The following is an 18,781-nucleotide window of genomic DNA, read 5'->3' as shown; positions in this document are numbered from 1 at the left end:
TAATATACCAAATTGACATATGTTATTTATAAATTATATTTTTATTTTTCACAAGCAATATATTACACCTCTCTTTATTCTTATAACAAGACAACCAAAAGCAATAATTAGTCCTATATCTATAGAATGTTTTCTCTGTCATTTCACAATTTAACTTCTTTTACGCTACACATATTTATTTTTCTGTAACCAATGTATTTTAACTCTCTTTATTCTAACGACATTCAGAAATAAAATTGTACCATAATTACTGTGATACCTTTTAACACTTTATATCGAATTCAAACTTATTAATGTTTTCTTTCATCAATCAACTCGCATGGTAAAGTTACCTAGTTTAACTACAAACAACATGCTCAAGGCCCGGTAGTGATGAATATTGAATGCGCCTAATCTATATCTTGAGAAAGCATCATGAACCAGTGAACATCCAATAATTTCTATTGTTATTCAAAGTTTGGCTCTTTCGATTTTCAAAAAATGGTGTTCCATTTCCAGCCAATTAAGGGTCATGAAGTTAGATCCAATATATCGAAGATAGAAATCCCGAATGGCCGAATTCTAACATTTAGGGAGACCTTTTTAGCATAGGGGCATTTACAATTAAAGTCCTAGGACCGGCATGGATCGTGTTTGTGAATGTCAACGTAACAAGATGGAATCGAAACAGATTACAAGTGGCGAATTCTGATCAGTCCCTTCTCTATCTATCCTTATGAGGTTGAACCAGTTTCACAAAATTATCAAAGAGACCAAAAAAACAATGAAAGATCGAATTGAGGAGATGACCGATACAAAATATGCATAACGTACACTACCTTAAAAGGAACCTTCACTTATGTAAGAAGAATCGAACACATTATATATTTTATCAATTAAACTAAGTCTAAATCTGTAATAATTGAAGTTTAGGAACAAGATTCGTAAAATCCCCCAAACCATAGGGACCAATTTCGTAATTCATTAAAAATGACAAAAAAATATGGCGTAAGCCGTTACGTCATCTTGATCGTCCCCTTCCTCCGGAGAAAAACGATTCGCTGCATCCCAAGTCAAATTGACTTTTAAGTCATAGTCAAAATGAATTTATTTCAACCCTATTTTGGGTCAAAAACAATTATTTTTAAGAATTATATTTTATTTTTTTTAATTTGAAAAAAGCAAAATATTTTATTTGATTTTATTTTTATGTAAAAAAAGTCTGTATTTTCTTTTTTATATAAATCATATTTTAAAATATTGCATAAAAATACAATAATTTTATGCAACTATTAAACATTTCCAATTGTTAATATACAGTTTTTCTAAAATATAATATAAAAAGTTAATATCTTTAAAAAAATATTATATCCAACTTTAATATCTACTATGTTTTAACAGTTCTAACATTAACTATATTGGTATATTATTAAAATATTTAATACATTTAATAAAGTGTTATTTTTTTCATAAACATCTACTTTCATTACTTTTAGGGTCCATTTGATTTGCAGGAATTGATTTGGAGGGATTTGGATTTCAAATCCATTTCAATCCATGTTTGGTTTTCAGGATTTTTTGGATTTGAAATCCTATGATTTATTTGAAATCCCTCAAACATATGATTTTGAAATCTCACTTGGGTGGTTGGGAGGGAGACTCATGATACAAAATCATTTAGGAGGTTTTAGAACTATTAAGAAGCATACCCCTTTTTTTGTCACACAAGATTCATCTCTTAATGGTTCAAAGACAGTCTTTTAATGGAACTATTAAGAGGTAAACAAACAACCTCAAAGATGTTTCATATAAATAGTACCTATATTTCTATTTTATATTGTAATGATTAATTGAAATAAGCTCAAATGACCATTTCTTTTATTCAAATTGGTTTTCTAACTATTTTTTTTCCCGATTTGATCAAAATGTCACTACATCTGTAATATTGTGAACCTGGCTAAAAGACAAAAAAATGTCAAATTCAACAAGTTTACTGTCGCAATTGCATATATGTGTTGAATTTGAATTTTTTTTTGGCCTTAAGCTATCGTGGACCTGAATATACAATTGTATAGGATTATGATATTTATGTTGTATTACTATCAACTTATAACAACCAAAATATTATAGTCTTAGCGTACAAATTTTGGCGCATGATATTGGACATTGGTACAAAAGTTTGCTTATCAATTACTGTTTGTACGATACTTACTGGTCTAAGGAAAAAAATACAGTATCATACTAAATTCACTGATAATGTAGTATGTTTTAAGTTATTGAATAGAAGGGTACCTAAAGTTGGCTTAGGGGTTGTTTGTTTACCTCTTAATAGTTCCATTAAGAGGTAGCATCTGAATCGTTAAGAGGTGAATCTTGTTTGGTGGAAAAAAAAGTCTACCTCTAAATAATTCTAAAATTCTCTTAATGATTTTGCATCATGGGTTTCCCTTAACCATTCAGCGCCCTAATTTTATTGTAAACAATTACCAAACAATTATATTTCATTTTTCAATATATCATGAGAGCCTCTTAATCATTCTGACCACTTAATCATTCTGCACCAAACCATTCAGCAATTACCAAAAAGCCCTTAATCAGATATTGTTATCCTACTTAGTAATTTTATGTTTTACGAAGTATCAAACTTTAAACTGTTTTAAACTTTTTATTACAAAAAACTTATGATGTAATTACTTGGATATATCGAATGTTCGTTACTACAAATGGTACAATATGATGTGTTCTTTTATATAGTCTAAGATATATATATATATATATATATATATATATATTAACATGTGGTTTTGACTCTAAACTGCACTGTACTCAAACGTGTTTTATTTAATTTCGGTTTTAATAATTATATATGTTGACTTGGACATGAGATCACGTGAGACCAACTTATTTTTGTGAAACCATTTATTTGCACTTGAAACTTCACAGCAAAACGTTGTGTGAATATAACTTTCACAGTGTTTTTGCTGTGAATGTTTGGTTTTTCTTACCTTCACAACATTATGCTGTGAAGTTTCAAGTGTAAAAAAGTGGTCGTTCGGGTCTTATGAAAACATGTTAGTCTCACGTGAATCCAACCTTGTCGATTTATCACTACACATACCGATATCAATGAGCCACATGGCCCACTCTTGTCTGGGCTACACGTGATATTTCTGAATTTTGATGTCTTTCTTTTCCGTCCTCCAAATCCCTCCAGGAAACTTGTTCGTGGTAAAGACAAGATATACTTGGACCAGAAAAACCCGTGCCCAGATTTCAACTTCGATCGGGAAACAAATTGTTGAATAACGATTCGATTCAGGTGAGTTTTGATTCGATTGCATCAATTGGAAGGTGAGATCACCGTTGAAATCATTGAAGAAAGGATTAATTAAAGATCGATGTTGAATTTGAGTTCAATTGTGGGCAGATTTCCAATTTCACCGATCGACGGTTGAACTCATTCTTTTGTCAATGCCGGAGATCATTAATGTCGCTCCACCACCGCCGGTTAATCATCGTCGATGTTGATCGATTGTTGACTTGTGATAAGCGGTAAATTAGGGTCATAATCAACCACTCACGTGATGCACGTAGAGAAGAAACATCGTCCGACAAAACAAAAACGGTTGATAGTGAAATGAAATTAATAAACGCGATGGGAGAAAAACGTTTGTAGTGACGATGATGAATGACGTAAGCAGATACGTCACCAGCTTCGTCTCCTTGAGGCTTGGGGAAGAAAACGTCAGCAGTGAGGTATATCTATGTTCCAAGTCAAGGTCAAAATACTATAAAGGCTCTATTACTTTGGATGTCACTGTTTGAACAGCAATAATTGCATTACAAATAAATAAATAAATAAATAAATAAATATATATATATATATATATATATATATATATATATAAGATTTGATTCACGTGAGACCAAGGATATTTCGTGAAACCTGTAAGACCAATTTATGTTCATTGATCAACTTTATAAACTAATGATCTAATGGTCTAAAGTTGTACGGTGACAATTTTGTAATTATTGAGAAGTCTTGTGACAATTTTGTGATTATGAATGTTCAGATTGTACATCTAATCCGATGATTGAGAATTAGTCTTATGGGTCTCACGAAAAATCTTTGGTCTCACTTGATCCCAAGTCTATATATATATATATATATATATATATATATATATATATATAATAGTTTAAACAACCACTTGAACTTTATTTAAAAAAAGAGGGTGGTTAAATGTATTTATCTATACTATAAGGGTATTCGTGCAATGTAGTGAGATACATCTCGATTTTAGTGTTTTATTTTATTCTTTGTTTCTGTCGATGTTAGAAAACGGTTTTATGTGGTTTTAGACTAGCTTTATTTTTGGATAATATATAAACATGAAGATTTCTTAAAATTTTGAAAAATGACAAATTGCATAAAAAAGTAACGTAGTTCTAACTTGATTCTTATTCTGGGTAACGTACTTTCAAAACTTTTATTTTGGTATCTAAGATATAAAGTTTTAAATAACCGGTTATCATATTGATGTGGCGAGTGATGTGGTATCAAACTCAATATTATTTGCTGACGTGGTTATTGACATGGATTTTTTAATCTAAAATTAGTTTTCAACCAGTTACCCGGATACTTAAATATATAAAGCTTTATATCTTATGTATCAAAATGAAAGTTTTAAAAGTACGTTACCTAAAATATGAATCAAGTTAAAGTACGTTACTTTTTATGCAATTTACCCTTTGAAAAAAATATATAGGTATTAGTATCGAATTAACTATTTAAAAGTTTTTGTTTTTTATGATTTTTTTTAATTCAATTTTTTATTATAATATAATTTAATTTAAATTTAACAACGAAGTAATTTATTTTTAGTTTAATAGTACAAGTTCTTATAAAAACAATAGTTAAGTATTCTGTTACGACTCAATGATTATCCTAATTATATTTTAGTTTTTTTTTTATATTTAAAACGAGATGTTTATTCTTATTTGAATAATATATATTTTTTCTTCTAAAAATTTAATTTCAAGCATTATTATTGTTATGCCTGTTCATTGGTTGACATCTAATAGGGAACTGAACCTATCCAATCCAATGGATTATTGGATCGGTATGTTTCCGTCCATTGGATACTTTTATTGGATATCCATCAGATATCTAATTGATGATCCGTTTGGATTGGATTCATTCAGTGTGTTAATTCAATCCAATTCTCAAACAATAATACAAATTGATTAATCACTTTTAATGTGTTAAAACCAACACAAGAGAAGTTAAAAATTCAACGTCTCTCATAAAATAAATTTCAATTTAAGCAATTTGAAAATAAATAAATTGGATGATAGTTGGTTGGACAACTAGATGGTCATCGAATGATTAATTGGATAAGTACTTTGGAAACTGATCGATATCGTTTTGGTGGACTAAAATCCTACCCGATAAGTAAATAATAATATAAAATTTTACTGATAAGCACTCACTGGATAAGTGTTTGATAAACGATCTTTAAATATTAAAAAAACATTGTCTAATTTAATACGTAATGCTTACGTATTATAAATTTAAAAGCCGACATGTTTCTTTAAAATATATATTTAAATATAAATCAAAAATAAAAATTTATTTATGAAAGAAAAAGCAAAAAAGAGTGGATTCCGTGAAAAGGTCCACACGACCTCCCTTTATTGAACTCAAAGGTCCCCACATATATAAAATAAATCTTTATTAAATAATAAATCAGTTAAACCATTTAAATAAATAAATAATTTTGTTTAAAAAAATAAAATAAAATAAAGTGGATACAAGTTGCATTTATATTTTAATATTTATTGATTTAATTATTTAAAAGAAAAGGAATAGATTCAGTGAATGAGGGTAGAGGGGAAGTGGTGAGCGCTGACCAGCTTGTTGACCATCTCTGCATGTTTACTTTGAAGTTTGAACAAAACAAAAAGTACAGAGCACAAATATCTTTTACTGAGCCATGGACCCCAGTTATTTCTCTCCAGTGACTTCTGTATTATGAAATATTTGATAAAAATTTTAAAAATTATTTTTTATGCATGTAATAATGTTTTTTGATGCATATTATTTAAAATTTAAGATTGCAAGTAAATTATGCGTATGTATAAATTATTAAAACTTCATGTTTGAATTCGTGTAACTAACTGCAGATAAACAAAATCAAATAGAGGATAAACATCTCATTTTAAATTTAAAAGATCTAAAATATAATTATGATAATCATTAAGCTCCATTAAAATAATTAGTTATTATCTTTATAAAATATATATATATATATATTATTACACAAAAAATAAAAAAGTATATATTATAAAAACATTATCGTTTTCTTAAAAACACATAAAACCGTATTATAACATCGACTAGAACAAAAAAATAACGAAACACTAAAATCGAGATGTATCTCGCTGAATTGTACGAGTACCTTTCTAATATTAAAAAAAGAGTTAAGATCAGAAGCGTAAGAAAATTATTTTTTATGTCTCATCTGTCTTAGAATTATAGATTCATCTCCACTCTTGGATACATATTAGGATGAGATGCTTCGAGATCGACAAGGTTAGATGCATCGGATCAATCCCCGTATCAAACACGATTCATAGGTGGATTTGAGATAGCTAGAAGGGTACTCACGCAATGCAGCGAGATATATCTCGATTTTAATGTTTTATTTTATTATTTGTCTCTGTCGATATTTTAATACAATTTTATGTGGTTTTAAGAAAATAAAAATGATTTTATTTTTGAATAAAATATAAATTTGAAGATATCATAAAAATTTAAAAAAAATATTAATGTTAATATCAAATCAACTATTTAAAAGTTCTCATTTTTATGTAATTTTTTTTAATTTAAGTTTAATAAACGATAATTTATTTTTGATTTAATAATATAACATTTTATAAAAATTATAATTGAATATTCTGTTAGAATTCAATGATTATCCTAATTATATTTTAAATTTTTTATATTTAAAATAAGATGTTTATTCTGTATTTGATTATGTTTATCTGCAGTTAGTTACACGAATTCAGATATGGATCTTTAATAAGTTGTACTTACACACAATCTACTTGTAATCTTGAGTTTTAAGTAACATGTATCAACAAACATTACTTTTATACATAAAAAGTGGTTTTCAAGAGTTTTTGTCAAATGCTTTATAATATAGTATAGATAAGGTGATAAAAAGACCAGATTTCTTTTTACGCTTCTCATTTCAACTCTTCTTCTCACACAATGCTTCGCCCTCCTTCAATAACCTCATAAATTGAAGAGTAAATCGTAAATTTAAGGTAACTTATTCTTATTTTATTATTTAAGTAAAAATTGATTATCGACAATTCTAACTGACTCCACGCAAAATCTATCTTTAAAGATACCAATGTAAGTATTCCCTTAAACTCGTAAAATGCGTTAGAAGTATTAATCATCTTAATAAATACAACAAATAAGCTGTAATTTTATCAATTACATATACATATAAAGGTCAGTTTAACGATTAATGATTTCCAAATAATAATAATAATCCATTGAAATTAGTAATTTTAAATTTTCAATAAGGAAAATTACAGGAAAAAGTAACGTACTTTAGCTTGATTCCTATTTTGGATGATGTATTTTTAGAACTTCTATTTTAGTATTTAAGATGTAAAGTTTTAAACATTTAAGTACACGGGTAACCGGTTGAAACATTAACCGATTATCATGTTGATGTGATATCTAATTCAGTATTATTTGCTGACGTGGTTAGTGACATAAATTTTTTTAATCTAAAATTAGTCTTCAACAAGTTATTCGAGTATTTAAATATTTAAAACTTTATATTTTAAGTATCAAAATTAAAATTTTGAAAATATGTTATTTAAAGTTAAAATCAAGTTAAATTGAATTTGAAATAAATCCGCACGTGCACCGAATTACCGGGAACCATCTCAATGTCTGTGGACCCCACATGTCTAGGCCACACGAGATCCTTCTGTCATCTCCAAAAGCCCAACTCGCTGAATCGAAGAATATTCATTTGGTATAAAACCCTCCCATGGGGTTCCTCTATTCTCATCATCATCAAATTCCAGATTGCCGCCTTCAAATTCAATCATTTCAACCTCAATCAGCAACTAGATTATTGAATTCAGATACGATTCAGGTTATTTGTGGTTCCATTACCTTTGAAGATGAGATCGCCGACGAAATCCGTAACGAAAAGGGTTAGAGATGCTGAATCTGAGTTGAATTTGCCGCCAGGTTTCCGATTTCACCCCACCGATGAAGAGCTCATTCTTCACTATCTCTGCCGTAAGACGCAATCCACGTCCGAGATCGTTACCGGCGCTCAACCACCGTCCATCATCGCTGATATTGATCTCTACAAACATGATCCGTGGGAGCTACCTGGTACGTTTTTTTTTTCAAACTCTGCAATGGCCGCTGCTCAATTTACAGGTTAAAGTCTTAAAACAAGAGCGATTATTGATGAATTTTGACCTAAATTTCTTCAGTAATGGCTCTGTTTGGATTCTTTCCAACCCTATATTAGTGGCCGCTACTCAATTTACAGCTTAAACAAGCGTGATTATTGATGAATTTTGACCTAAATTTCTTCAGAAATGGCTCTGTTTGGAACGAAGGAGTGGTACTTTTTCACACCAAGAGACAGGAAATACCCTAACGGGTCGAGACCAAATCGGGTAACGGGAAACGGATACTGGAAGGCTACGGGAGCAGATAAACCCATTAAACCAAAATCCGACCCGAATATGACCATTGGCATAAAAAAAGCCTTGGTATTTTACTCAGGAAAAGGGACGAAAGGGATCAAAACCAATTGGATCATGCATGAATACAGACTTGCGAATTCAAAGCCTTCTCCTTCAAAACACACCAATGCCACAAGTTTAAAGGTGCGAGTTCTTGTCGAATGTCATTCTATTTTAAGGAAAATTGCACAAATAACCATTTTGGCCGATCAAATTTACATCTTAACGATATCTCTCCCACTATTTCAAGAAAATCAACACCTCTGCCTTGTCTGCAACTTGAGGACCCCATCAAGATTTTGTTTTCTTTTTCAAATCTTTAGTTCTTCCGCAAGTTAAGGAATGGTTATTGTGGAAGGTGATGACTTTGTTGAAAATTTGGGAGGGAAATAACTAGGAAGTGAATTTGGTCGGCTAAAATGGCTATTTGTGCCATTTTTCTTACTTTATCATTTCAAAATTAAAACCCCAATTGATTCTTTGATCGATTTTGACCGAAAAACGTTTTGATTCTTACAGTTGGATGATTGGGTTCTATGTCGTCTTTACAACAAGAAGAACAATCCAAACGAAAAGATCATACAAGACGATAATCATCATCTTCATCCTGCATCACCATTAGATGAACTACGAAGGAGTAGTTGCTACAACAGTGATAGTTTAGATTCATTTGAAGAATCAGATGGTGAATTTAGTGGTAATTTTGGGGGTGATGTAACTTCTCCAAGTGATTTGCAACATCAATCATTCACTGAAGTCAAAGGTACAAGTGATCAAAGCAGCATGGAAGTAATGGAAACTTTGATGAAAAGAGAGGAGCAGAATGATGATGGAAATGATTGGCTTGACAGTTTGAGCTTGGAAGATTTGCAGCATTGTTTGGAAGCAATGCCTCCTAATCAAGATTTTTATGAAATCCCAATGATTTACAACTCAAATCAGCAATATTTTTTCAATTAGGGTTTTGATCATATTAGGAATTATGAGGATTTGATTCATGAGTTTTGGGGTTAAGTTGATTGATTCATGGCGTTGAAACTTGAAACACCCAAATGTTGATTTGTTTTTATATGGTTAGAGAAAATCTCTGTAAATGTTGTAGCTGTTCTTTTTCCAACATGTAAAATTTTGAGCAATTATTAAATGCAAGAAATTCTTGTTATACAGGTATAATATATACTAGTATGGGAACAACATGTTATGCAGTAGCATGAATATTTTGATTAATGATTTAAAGATTGTCTATGTAAATATATGTTAGTTGTTAATAGAATTGTCAATATAAATAGTATTCAAATAATTCGAAAAAGTTAATAAAATCTAATTAGTAAAATACATATATATATCTATATATATATATATATATATAATATTGTTAATGTTTATTTTGAGTTGTTAGAATAATATAATATTGTTTATAAAATTTTGATAATAAATTTAATATATAAATCTGTTAGCAATCACTCATCACTACTACAAGGCATCTGATTGGTTGATTTTGGTTTAAATATATTCTTGAAACATTAATATAATACAGAAGTCAATGATTTTGGGTCAATTGGCTGCTACCATTAAAAAAAGGAAGTATTAGTATCTCTAACAATTTTTTATAATTCTTTTAAAATATAGAAATAAAATTCTTAGCCTCAAACAATTTGATTCTATTTTAGATATCATAACAATTATTATATTATTAAAATATTATATACATTTAATAAAATATTATTTATCATTCAGGGACATTTTTAAAAAAAATTTTATCGGTGAAATATAATTAAAAAAATGTTTCTCACATGATAATAGTTTCTGAGGAGTTCTTCAAATTCAGATAATCACGTCCTCTTATTTCTTAATTTTGAAGAATCAGTTAGAGCAAAAAGTTGTCCAAAATCTCAGTTTTCTCAATTTTATTAAGATCATATTCTTTAAAATAAAGATTTTGAAAAATTTATTATCAGCAAACCTTTAAAATTTCTCCAAAATAGAAAAGATAAGAAAGAAAGTGAAAATCTTTAAATTTAGAGAATATCGAAAATTAAATGTTGATCAAGAAAGACTTCTCAATTATTCAAGAAGATGGTCCACAACCGACAGTTTCAAGCAGTGTCATCAAATCAATTGTCAAAAAGCGATAGTGAAGATTCTGCAATATCTATTATGGACAAAATTTGTTCTTGTAGAAGTGTTGGAAGAATCCAAGATCAACTTGTACAATGGGCCATTATCAAGATCAATAATCAAGACCAATAATTCAAGATATTGAATACCTGTCGTTTGTAAAAGATAATTCCGGTAAAACCTCACATCTATCTAAGGTTGTTTTTCAACAGAAGAGCATCAAAATATATAAAGTTTTTAGAAGTTTTCCACTTTATGTCTAAATATTTCCAATGATAAGATTGCAATCTCTACGTCCCAATGTTTCAAGTCCCTAGATCTTCAAATTCGATCAAAAAAAAAAAAAAAACTGAGAAACACTCTAGTAAATAACTGAAGCCGTTTCTTGATTTTTATGCATATTATGCACATGTACATACCGGTCAAATTGTTTACATGTTACTTGTATGCAAATGTACATACTATCTAGATAAACAACTGTCAGGATATTACTCAGTTTTTTATTTTTTTTACTGTTTTTCCCTGAACCTATCATTTGACCTGCTTTTGATGTAAATGGGTGTGCAACTGTGCAAATAGCAACACCCACTAGAGTATAGAAAATTGAAGTAGCAACAACATCCAAAAAAGTTTAAACTGATATTTTCACATTCTAGGGTTTGGTTTTCTTAGTATTCCACATAATTGAATGTTATTTCTATCTTTAACCTATGAGTGATGGGTGATTCTGAAACACCCTTTTGAGGACCAACTAGTATCTACAAGTATACACCTGAAAATATAACCATTTACTTTTTACTTAATATTCCTCTGATGCAATCGGTATACGCACCCCCATCCGCGCTCTTTTCCTTTTTGGATCGTTGCCAACAATACTTTCAACAACTCCACGGCCTCTTCTTTCGACGAGCACTCCAAATTCGTTTGAAAAAGCGGGAGCTGCGTAGGTGTGTTGTGCCATCGTTGCTTCCCCAACGTCCTCACACCTCTCTTTTGCTGGTGCTGATTCTGATTCTGTCTTAACACGACATCTGAACTACTTCCTACTATATGCACGACTTCTTCATCGTTATCCACATGGATTACGCTATCCAACGTGATCTCGGCTTCTATAACCCAATCAAGATCAGCAGGAACACCGCGAAACTCAGGCTTACCCAAGTTTACAAGACTCGAACAGCTAACAATCAAGATTAGTCGCTCGGTGATGATGACGAATTTCCCGCCTTGTTTAAGGGCTTTGGAGAGGACTAGCGTCTCGTCTTTTAACATTAAGTTGTCACCGATATCAGCATCGGTATCAGCGTCAGCAAGTACGGAAACACCAACGGCTTCCTCCCACAAGTAAGGCCTCAAGGGATGGTCCCGGCTCAAAGGCCTTGGGAGACGTACTCTTAGACGTTGAGATCCCATGTGATAGAGTCTGCTTCGGTTTCTTATACTCCGTGCTGTCTTTTCCGTCACTTCAAGGATACTGGCAGCTGGTCTAGCCACAAGTCCAGTTACTCCAAGAGCTATACCTGCCAAAGGGAGAAAGATTTATCATTGTTACTCCCTCCGTCCAAAAATAAGGGGCAGTTTGGTTGGTTTTCCATTAAGTCCTGTGTGGATTAATCTATCTGTATAGATTGGGAAGGTTTTTGTTTGGGAGGGGTTTCTCATAGATGGAATGAGCATGTTTTTTAATTGAGAAGGGCAGGTTTAGAAAAAAACTTGGTTTTCTGCAATAAGCTCCCCCTAGAAGCTTACCGAATAAGCCACTTTCTATATCGTTAAGCCACTACCAAAAAGTCATGTATAGCTGTGACCGAATAAGCTGCGAGTCTCATTAAATTCATTAAGCTGCTAACAAACAGGTCCTATACACATTTGTATATTTTGTCCCGAAATAAGTGTCCACTTTCAAAATGCCTACTTACCAATTCTACCCTTAATTATGAGATGAAACAATTCATTACTCCCTCTATAATTAAGGGTAAAATTGTCATTTCGTTAATTAAAAGGTGTAGCAATTACAGGTTTCCAAAACCCTGCCTTTTCAATGTGAACATTTATTTTGGGACAAATGGAGTAGTATTATTATGACGTAGGAAGGACATATTATATCAAAAGAGGTCATATTTTGTTCTCATATTTAGGATTAATATGATCACTTGAGACCAACACTAATACTCTCAAGGTAGTTTTTCAAAAGTTACAAACTTCTATAACATTTTTTTGCATAAAGTCCATTACTTGCTTAGCAAGTTCAGAAGTAGAACTGTATTATAAATATGTACCTGAGAGGACTCCTGGAAGACCATGTTTTTCAGCTCCTCTTATTGGCGATTGGAGAAGACCAGTGAGCCCCTAAAACAAACAAACAAACAAACAAAACAAGATTAGAAGACATGATGGTTACTGAAAAGAAAATTGACTGAAACAGCTAATCCCATCAACCAAAATTCACTTTTTAGCCACTTTAATCAGAGCATCTTCCCAAAATAGCCGGTCTTTACGCAAATGCTTTACGCATGTGAATAAAGACTGATTTCTGGAAAAAAGAAAAAGAAAAAAAATCCTTACGCATATGTGTAAGGATTCTTTACGGAAAAATTCTGAATCTTTACGCAAAAAAATATTTTTCCATCTTTTAATCTGAAAACTGAGTTTAGGCAAATGCCTTGTGCATTTCTGGCTAAAATGGGAATTCAATTGAAAAAATGGCTAAACCGTAAAGCTGGTTGGAAAGATTGAAAATTTTGGTCAATTTCCCTACTAAAATTATGCAATCATTACATACAATAGAAAACTAAGATTGATTTCATTGCATATAAAGTTTTTAGACGGAGCCTGGGTCATAAACATGGACACTATTTCTCACATGAACGGATGAAACAATTTGGTCTGCCTACGTAAAAAGAACATTCTTCTTGCATTTTCAATTGTGGAACTCTATAAAGCCTGCAACGGTAACAATTTGGTCTGCCTACCCCTGCCAATTAAAAACACTCCTTTCATCCATGAAAAAACCCTCCTAAACAAAAACCTTTCCAATCTATATAGACAGATTAATCCACAGACAGCTTTATCTATGCAGGACTTGATGGAAAATCAACCAAACAACCCCTTAAGAAAGGGAGTAGTAGCAAGAATAAGACTACAAGGGAGAAATAATACCTCCAAAATTTCATTTATTACGCCTTTCCCATGAGATGACATCCCCTTCTGTTGCCTTTCCATCTCACTTGCAGTTGGGTCATCCATTGTAAAGGCAACAATACCCTGCCAGTATGAAATCTATGACACCATGTGCAAAAAGAATTCAAAAGGTAACTGGGCATTTGAAACATTAAATGTACACCTTGTGTGCCGCTCTACTGACTTGGGTGGCAGCATCACTTATGGCATAAACTGTATTACTAAGAAGGCTGGTAGTTCCTTGTGCCATGCCTGTGATAAGTCCTGCTGGGCTCTGCAAAAGCAGTTGTTCAACATATAGATTAAAAGGAAGGCATGATTATTTGGCAAAGTGCAAGCACTGAATGGTGGTTATTGAGAATCATTGCTTGGTAGGGCCAAGTATATTTCTTATATTTCCACTAGGGTGCGTTTGGTACTCAGACTTGTCTAGACAGGACAAGACATAACAAGATAGGATAGGACATAACAATTATTCAGCATTTGGTAAGACAGAGCTAGACATGGCAGAACAGGTAAAAGGAAGATCTTTATTGCCTAGGAGCATGAATATAGTTTTTTTTAAAGGAAACCAGGCAAATTTTATCGAGCATGAATATAGTTAATAAAAAAAGATGACCAATTTACCCCTAAATGAATTGTTTATATCTTTTTATATTTTGATTAATTTATGTAGTTTCCAATTTTCATTTTATACCTTTTTTATGTTTTACTATTATTATTATTATTATTATTATTATTATTATTATTAGTATTCAATAAATTACATAAAATAATCAGAATATATAAACCGTACAAAATAAATATTTTGAGGACAATAAAGTGACAATTTAAAGAGCATAAAATACAATAATTTTTTTTAAAGAATGGATAAACTGTAAAGTCAGAGGTGTATGTGATGTTTTAAAAAAGAATTAAGTTTTATTTTGAGGTTATATTGGTAAAAATAGGTTGGTTCCATCTTGTTCCATGGGGTGGGGGTGGAACCCGCCTGCTCCACTCTGTCCTTTTGTTCCACATAAAAGTCCTGCCAAACATGGAACAATGATCCCTTTTCTGTTCTTTCCTGTTCAGTGTACCAAACGGACCCATTACAGAATATGACACATTTTTAGACTAGGTGTCAATTATTTTTTAGGATGCATTCAGGGCTTAAACCTTACAGGAAACCCCTCTATGCTGTTTCCAGAATCCTGATAGCTGTACTATTTCTTAAAAGTAGAAACATGGACATCAGTTATGCCATAGAAAGCAACATGATAGTACCTGCATAAAGCTCCTGGCTGGAACTGACAGAAAATCTTTGATGCCAAGTCCCACACTCCTTGCAAAACCCATGGGATTACCTATTACTCCAGCAGAACCAAATACCTGAAGCAAAATAATCACAACAGGTTTAAGAATATCATTAAACACACCAAAGGGTCATTGGCCGAACGGTAACCGGTTTACTAGTATAGCCCACCCTCTCAAGAGGTCAACGGTGTTATTTGCTGTATACAAATATTATTTACTTATAAATATCATTAAACAACTTGAATTTCATATGTTGGTGCTGCTACAAAGTAAAGAATGCAAAAGATTAGCACAAAGGACCATAGCACAAAAGGGAAGCGAAAAAAAGTCAAAGAACAGGTATCGTAAAGATCAAAGACTAGGTTATAAGAGATGTCAGCGATGTAAGCCAAGCATACACACCAGAATTTACCCCCAAGGTTGTTAGGTAGCAAGTAATTACATAACTAGGATGAAATGTCCTGATGACCATAAGCCAACAGAATAAAGATATATTCTATATTACCTTTACAAAGCAGATGAATTTAAGTAGTTGGACCCCGAAGAAAGATCATACATTGAAATATCACAAGCTATAGGTAAAATCTAACCTTATACATCTCATGAAGAAGTTGTCGCGTGTAATGTATGATCAAGATCTCTCGGATGGATTCCAAGCTAGCCAACTGATGAGATATTGCAAGTCGCCTGAGATGAATTTGGGCCCCTTCTACATCAGCAAGAGCCATAAGACCCCTCTGTACACAAGTACCCAAATAAGTAGTGTAGGGAGCATTAGATACTAGAATTTGATTTTTTTTTTCAATGATGCCTGATTAAATCCCAAAAGAGTGAGAAACAAGTAAAGTTTCTGAAACTGAAGCACATCAGTCGCTCCTTGTAGAGAGGTAACTCATAACATGGCGCCGGAAGGTAAGACAATGGTAGCAAAAAGTAAAGTGCTGCTACATGTTTTTTCTAATGGGGTGATATTGCCAAATGGATTATGTCGTTTCCTTTACCTTCTCAAGCAGCTAGTTCTATAAAATATTTGGTTTATCTAAGTGGCCTAGCAGATGACTGGAAAAAGTTAAAAAAGTAGGTGGATAGGATATCTTTTGAGGAGTTGAACTCCATAAACACAAGACTGAGTCAACAAGAAACCGGCTCGAATACAGAGTCCAGGCACTAAGAATAGCAAGAATTCATGAACAAGGACCCTAGAGGCTAGGAAGGCAGCAACACCCTCTATTGCCATAGGAATCTGAAGAATACATAAATTTGGCATTTATTTTCCACCAAAATACCCAATAACTATAACCAGGATAAGGACCCTAGCACCGTCTAAGACTGAACCTAACATGTTGGAACAAACATATAGTTGGATAATCATCCCAATTGTCACCCTTACATGGATAAGATATTCTCCTGATGTAAGAATTCCATTCCTTAGCATCCATGGACTGCTCGAAAAGCTGCAATAAGAAAAATCATGCCCATAAGTGAACATATATGCACATCTGGCCTCCTCTGTGAGTGTGATTGCGTACTTTAATATAGGAGCTGAATATTACACATGTAAATGCAAAAAATGCAAAAGAGTGAATCACCTTAGTGTCAAAGTAACAGGGGCTACTTCAAGCAGTTCAACATATATTTTCTTCTGTTTTCTTGCAAGGAGGTAGATTTTCTGCCAAGGAGCTCCAATTGGCATTATTGATGGTAGCAAAGGGCAGCTTTGACTGTCAACAAACATAGGAACACTATTCGAATGAAGATCGCCATCTGCCTTTTCAGTTTGATGGGTCTCAGAAAATTTACTTGTCAGATTTACACTGAAGTTCGAAGAAAGAGGATGCTGGACTGAATCCGTGAGTGGCATCGCTCTGCTATTGAACCTCGAAGATACCGTCTTAAAGAAGTCAAACAGACCTAAGATGACATCTTGCTCGAGCTCAAGATGAAAATCTGTCATTCTGAAGCAGAGGAAATTATTAGTAATTCCTCAAATCTAGGGCTATCTGTTTACATATAATTAATTGGACTTCAGCAGCACACACCTTAAATTTATATACTCAAATGAAAGCAACACTCTATCTTTATTCCTCCATTTTGCTGCACCCAAAGAGAACACAGGCTCGCATGAACTGTCAGATACACACTGTTTCTTACGTTCGCCTTTGACCCTCAAGCTATCATCTTTAATTCTAATATGAGAGGTCGGGATTTGTTTGCATTCGTGGTCGAAAGATAATATAACAGGGTAAGGTGTGCTTGGCAGTTGGTTATCAATCTGCAGAGCAAAAATTTTCAAGGAAAATTTCTGCTGGTCCAAACTCTGAACTAGATCAACCATTGTGTTCCTTGCACATGCAAAAAGCAACTCCTACAAATGGGGTGACTCTATAAGAACGGTAAAATGAATGAATTACCCTTAATTTGTAGCAAATCATCAGAGTAATGGTACCTGCGGTTGAGAACTCATAACAGAAATCCCAATGAAGGGAATGGCAATCGATAACCTTTCCTTGTAAAGAACAGAACTTTCCTGCTTCTGGTCATATAGCCGAGGAGAATGTGGGCTCTTTATATCATCAAAAACATGATAACTTGAATCAATGATACTGAGAACCTGAATGATAGGAAAGATACCTCTTAGACAAAGAACTGTGCGATGAACATCAACATTTGCATCTGAAATACAAGATTTATACCTTCAATGCTCCTTCAGCATGGACAGATAATAGCAACTTTCTTTCAGGTTTCTGCCAAATGGAATCATCAAAGATGGTGAGTTAAGATTAATTAATAAATTATTAACACTAAAAGTAGATTGTAGCCAAGTAATCGCCGAATATCCAGGAACCATTACAATATATAGACATACTTCCTATTGAATTAAGACCTAATACACTGAATGGATTAGCTGCAACATGCACACTTTATAGAGCTCTAGGCAATGATCAGTAAAAATGGCAAGAAATCAAACATGCCTCTCATGTAAAATTGGGCACCAAAATGAACCTCATGCCTAGAACCTCAGGGTCTGAGACACAAGCCTCATTCAATCCACTGAATCCCAGCCAAGAAGATGCCTCAATCTTGAGGCTAAATATTCCTTAGTCCCAGGCATGTGTCTAGGTGCACCTTCCACAAAAATGGTATTCGCTTTTGCTGTGAAAGCCTCAACAATAAAACAACCATCTAGAATATTTTCAACCTCTATGGCATGAAATAGTTGGATAATCCATACCTCGAAATAGGATCAACTTAGAGGAGTTTTTAATCCATATCCTAATCCCAATGAAGGGGTTGTTTGTTTTTTGGCTTAATGGGCTTAATGGCCTATATGACTTATTTGGTCAGCCATACATGAGTGTTTATGGCTTGATGATTAAACTATAATCTACATTGGCTTTATGCACTCAGCCAG

At 32.5% G+C, this 18,781-nt stretch overlaps 2 protein-coding genes across 9 annotated transcripts in view; one reads left to right on the top strand and one right to left on the bottom strand.

Moving 5' to 3' along the window:
- The first annotated feature begins 8,069 nt into the window (after positions 1-8,069).
- Positions 8,070-9,945, top strand: LOC112521456 (NAC domain-containing protein 67-like). The gene is made up of 3 exons (XM_025130332.1): positions 8,070-8,413; positions 8,624-8,919; positions 9,295-9,945. Exons 1-3 carry the CDS (start codon positions 8,194-8,196, stop codon positions 9,733-9,735), a joined length of 957 nt encoding a protein of 318 aa, XP_024986100.1. The 5' UTR covers positions 8,070-8,193; the 3' UTR covers positions 9,736-9,945.
- A 1,576-nt stretch (positions 9,946-11,521) lies between these two features.
- The window catches only part of LOC112521455, a 41,837-nt gene continuing 34,577 nt past the window's right edge, over positions 11,522-18,781 (bottom strand). For 5 of the 8 annotated variants that reach the window (XM_025130325.1, XM_025130326.1, XM_025130328.1 and 2 more), the window contains 11 exons: positions 18,063-18,113; positions 17,816-17,980; positions 17,409-17,734; positions 16,959-17,324; positions 16,760-16,823; positions 15,960-16,106; positions 15,340-15,444; positions 14,237-14,347; positions 14,053-14,157; positions 13,173-13,242; positions 11,522-12,413 (listed from right to left, as the gene is read on the bottom strand). In XM_025130325.1, the coding sequence (XP_024986093.1) occupies positions 11,689-12,413; positions 13,173-13,242; positions 14,053-14,157; positions 14,237-14,347; positions 15,340-15,444; positions 15,960-16,106; positions 16,760-16,823; positions 16,959-17,324; positions 17,409-17,734; positions 17,816-17,980; positions 18,063-18,113 (2,235 nt within the window). In that variant the 3' untranslated portion in view covers positions 11,522-11,688. Of the gene's footprint in view, positions 12,414-13,172; positions 13,243-14,052; positions 14,158-14,236; positions 14,348-15,339; positions 15,445-15,959; positions 16,107-16,759; positions 16,824-16,958; positions 17,325-17,408; positions 17,735-17,815; positions 17,981-18,062; positions 18,114-18,781 lie in introns of those variants that run through there. The other 3 variants (XR_003070087.1, XM_025130330.1, XM_025130331.1) reach the window with 3 other exon arrangements.

This window comes from Cynara cardunculus, assembly GCF_001531365.2.
Source record: "Cynara cardunculus var. scolymus isolate 2C chromosome LG 11, CcrdV1, whole genome shotgun sequence".
NCBI lineage: Eukaryota > Viridiplantae > Streptophyta > Magnoliopsida > Asterales > Asteraceae > Cynara > Cynara cardunculus.
The sequence above is the reverse complement of the archived record's forward strand: the minus strand, read 5'-3'. Positions and strand labels throughout refer to the sequence as shown.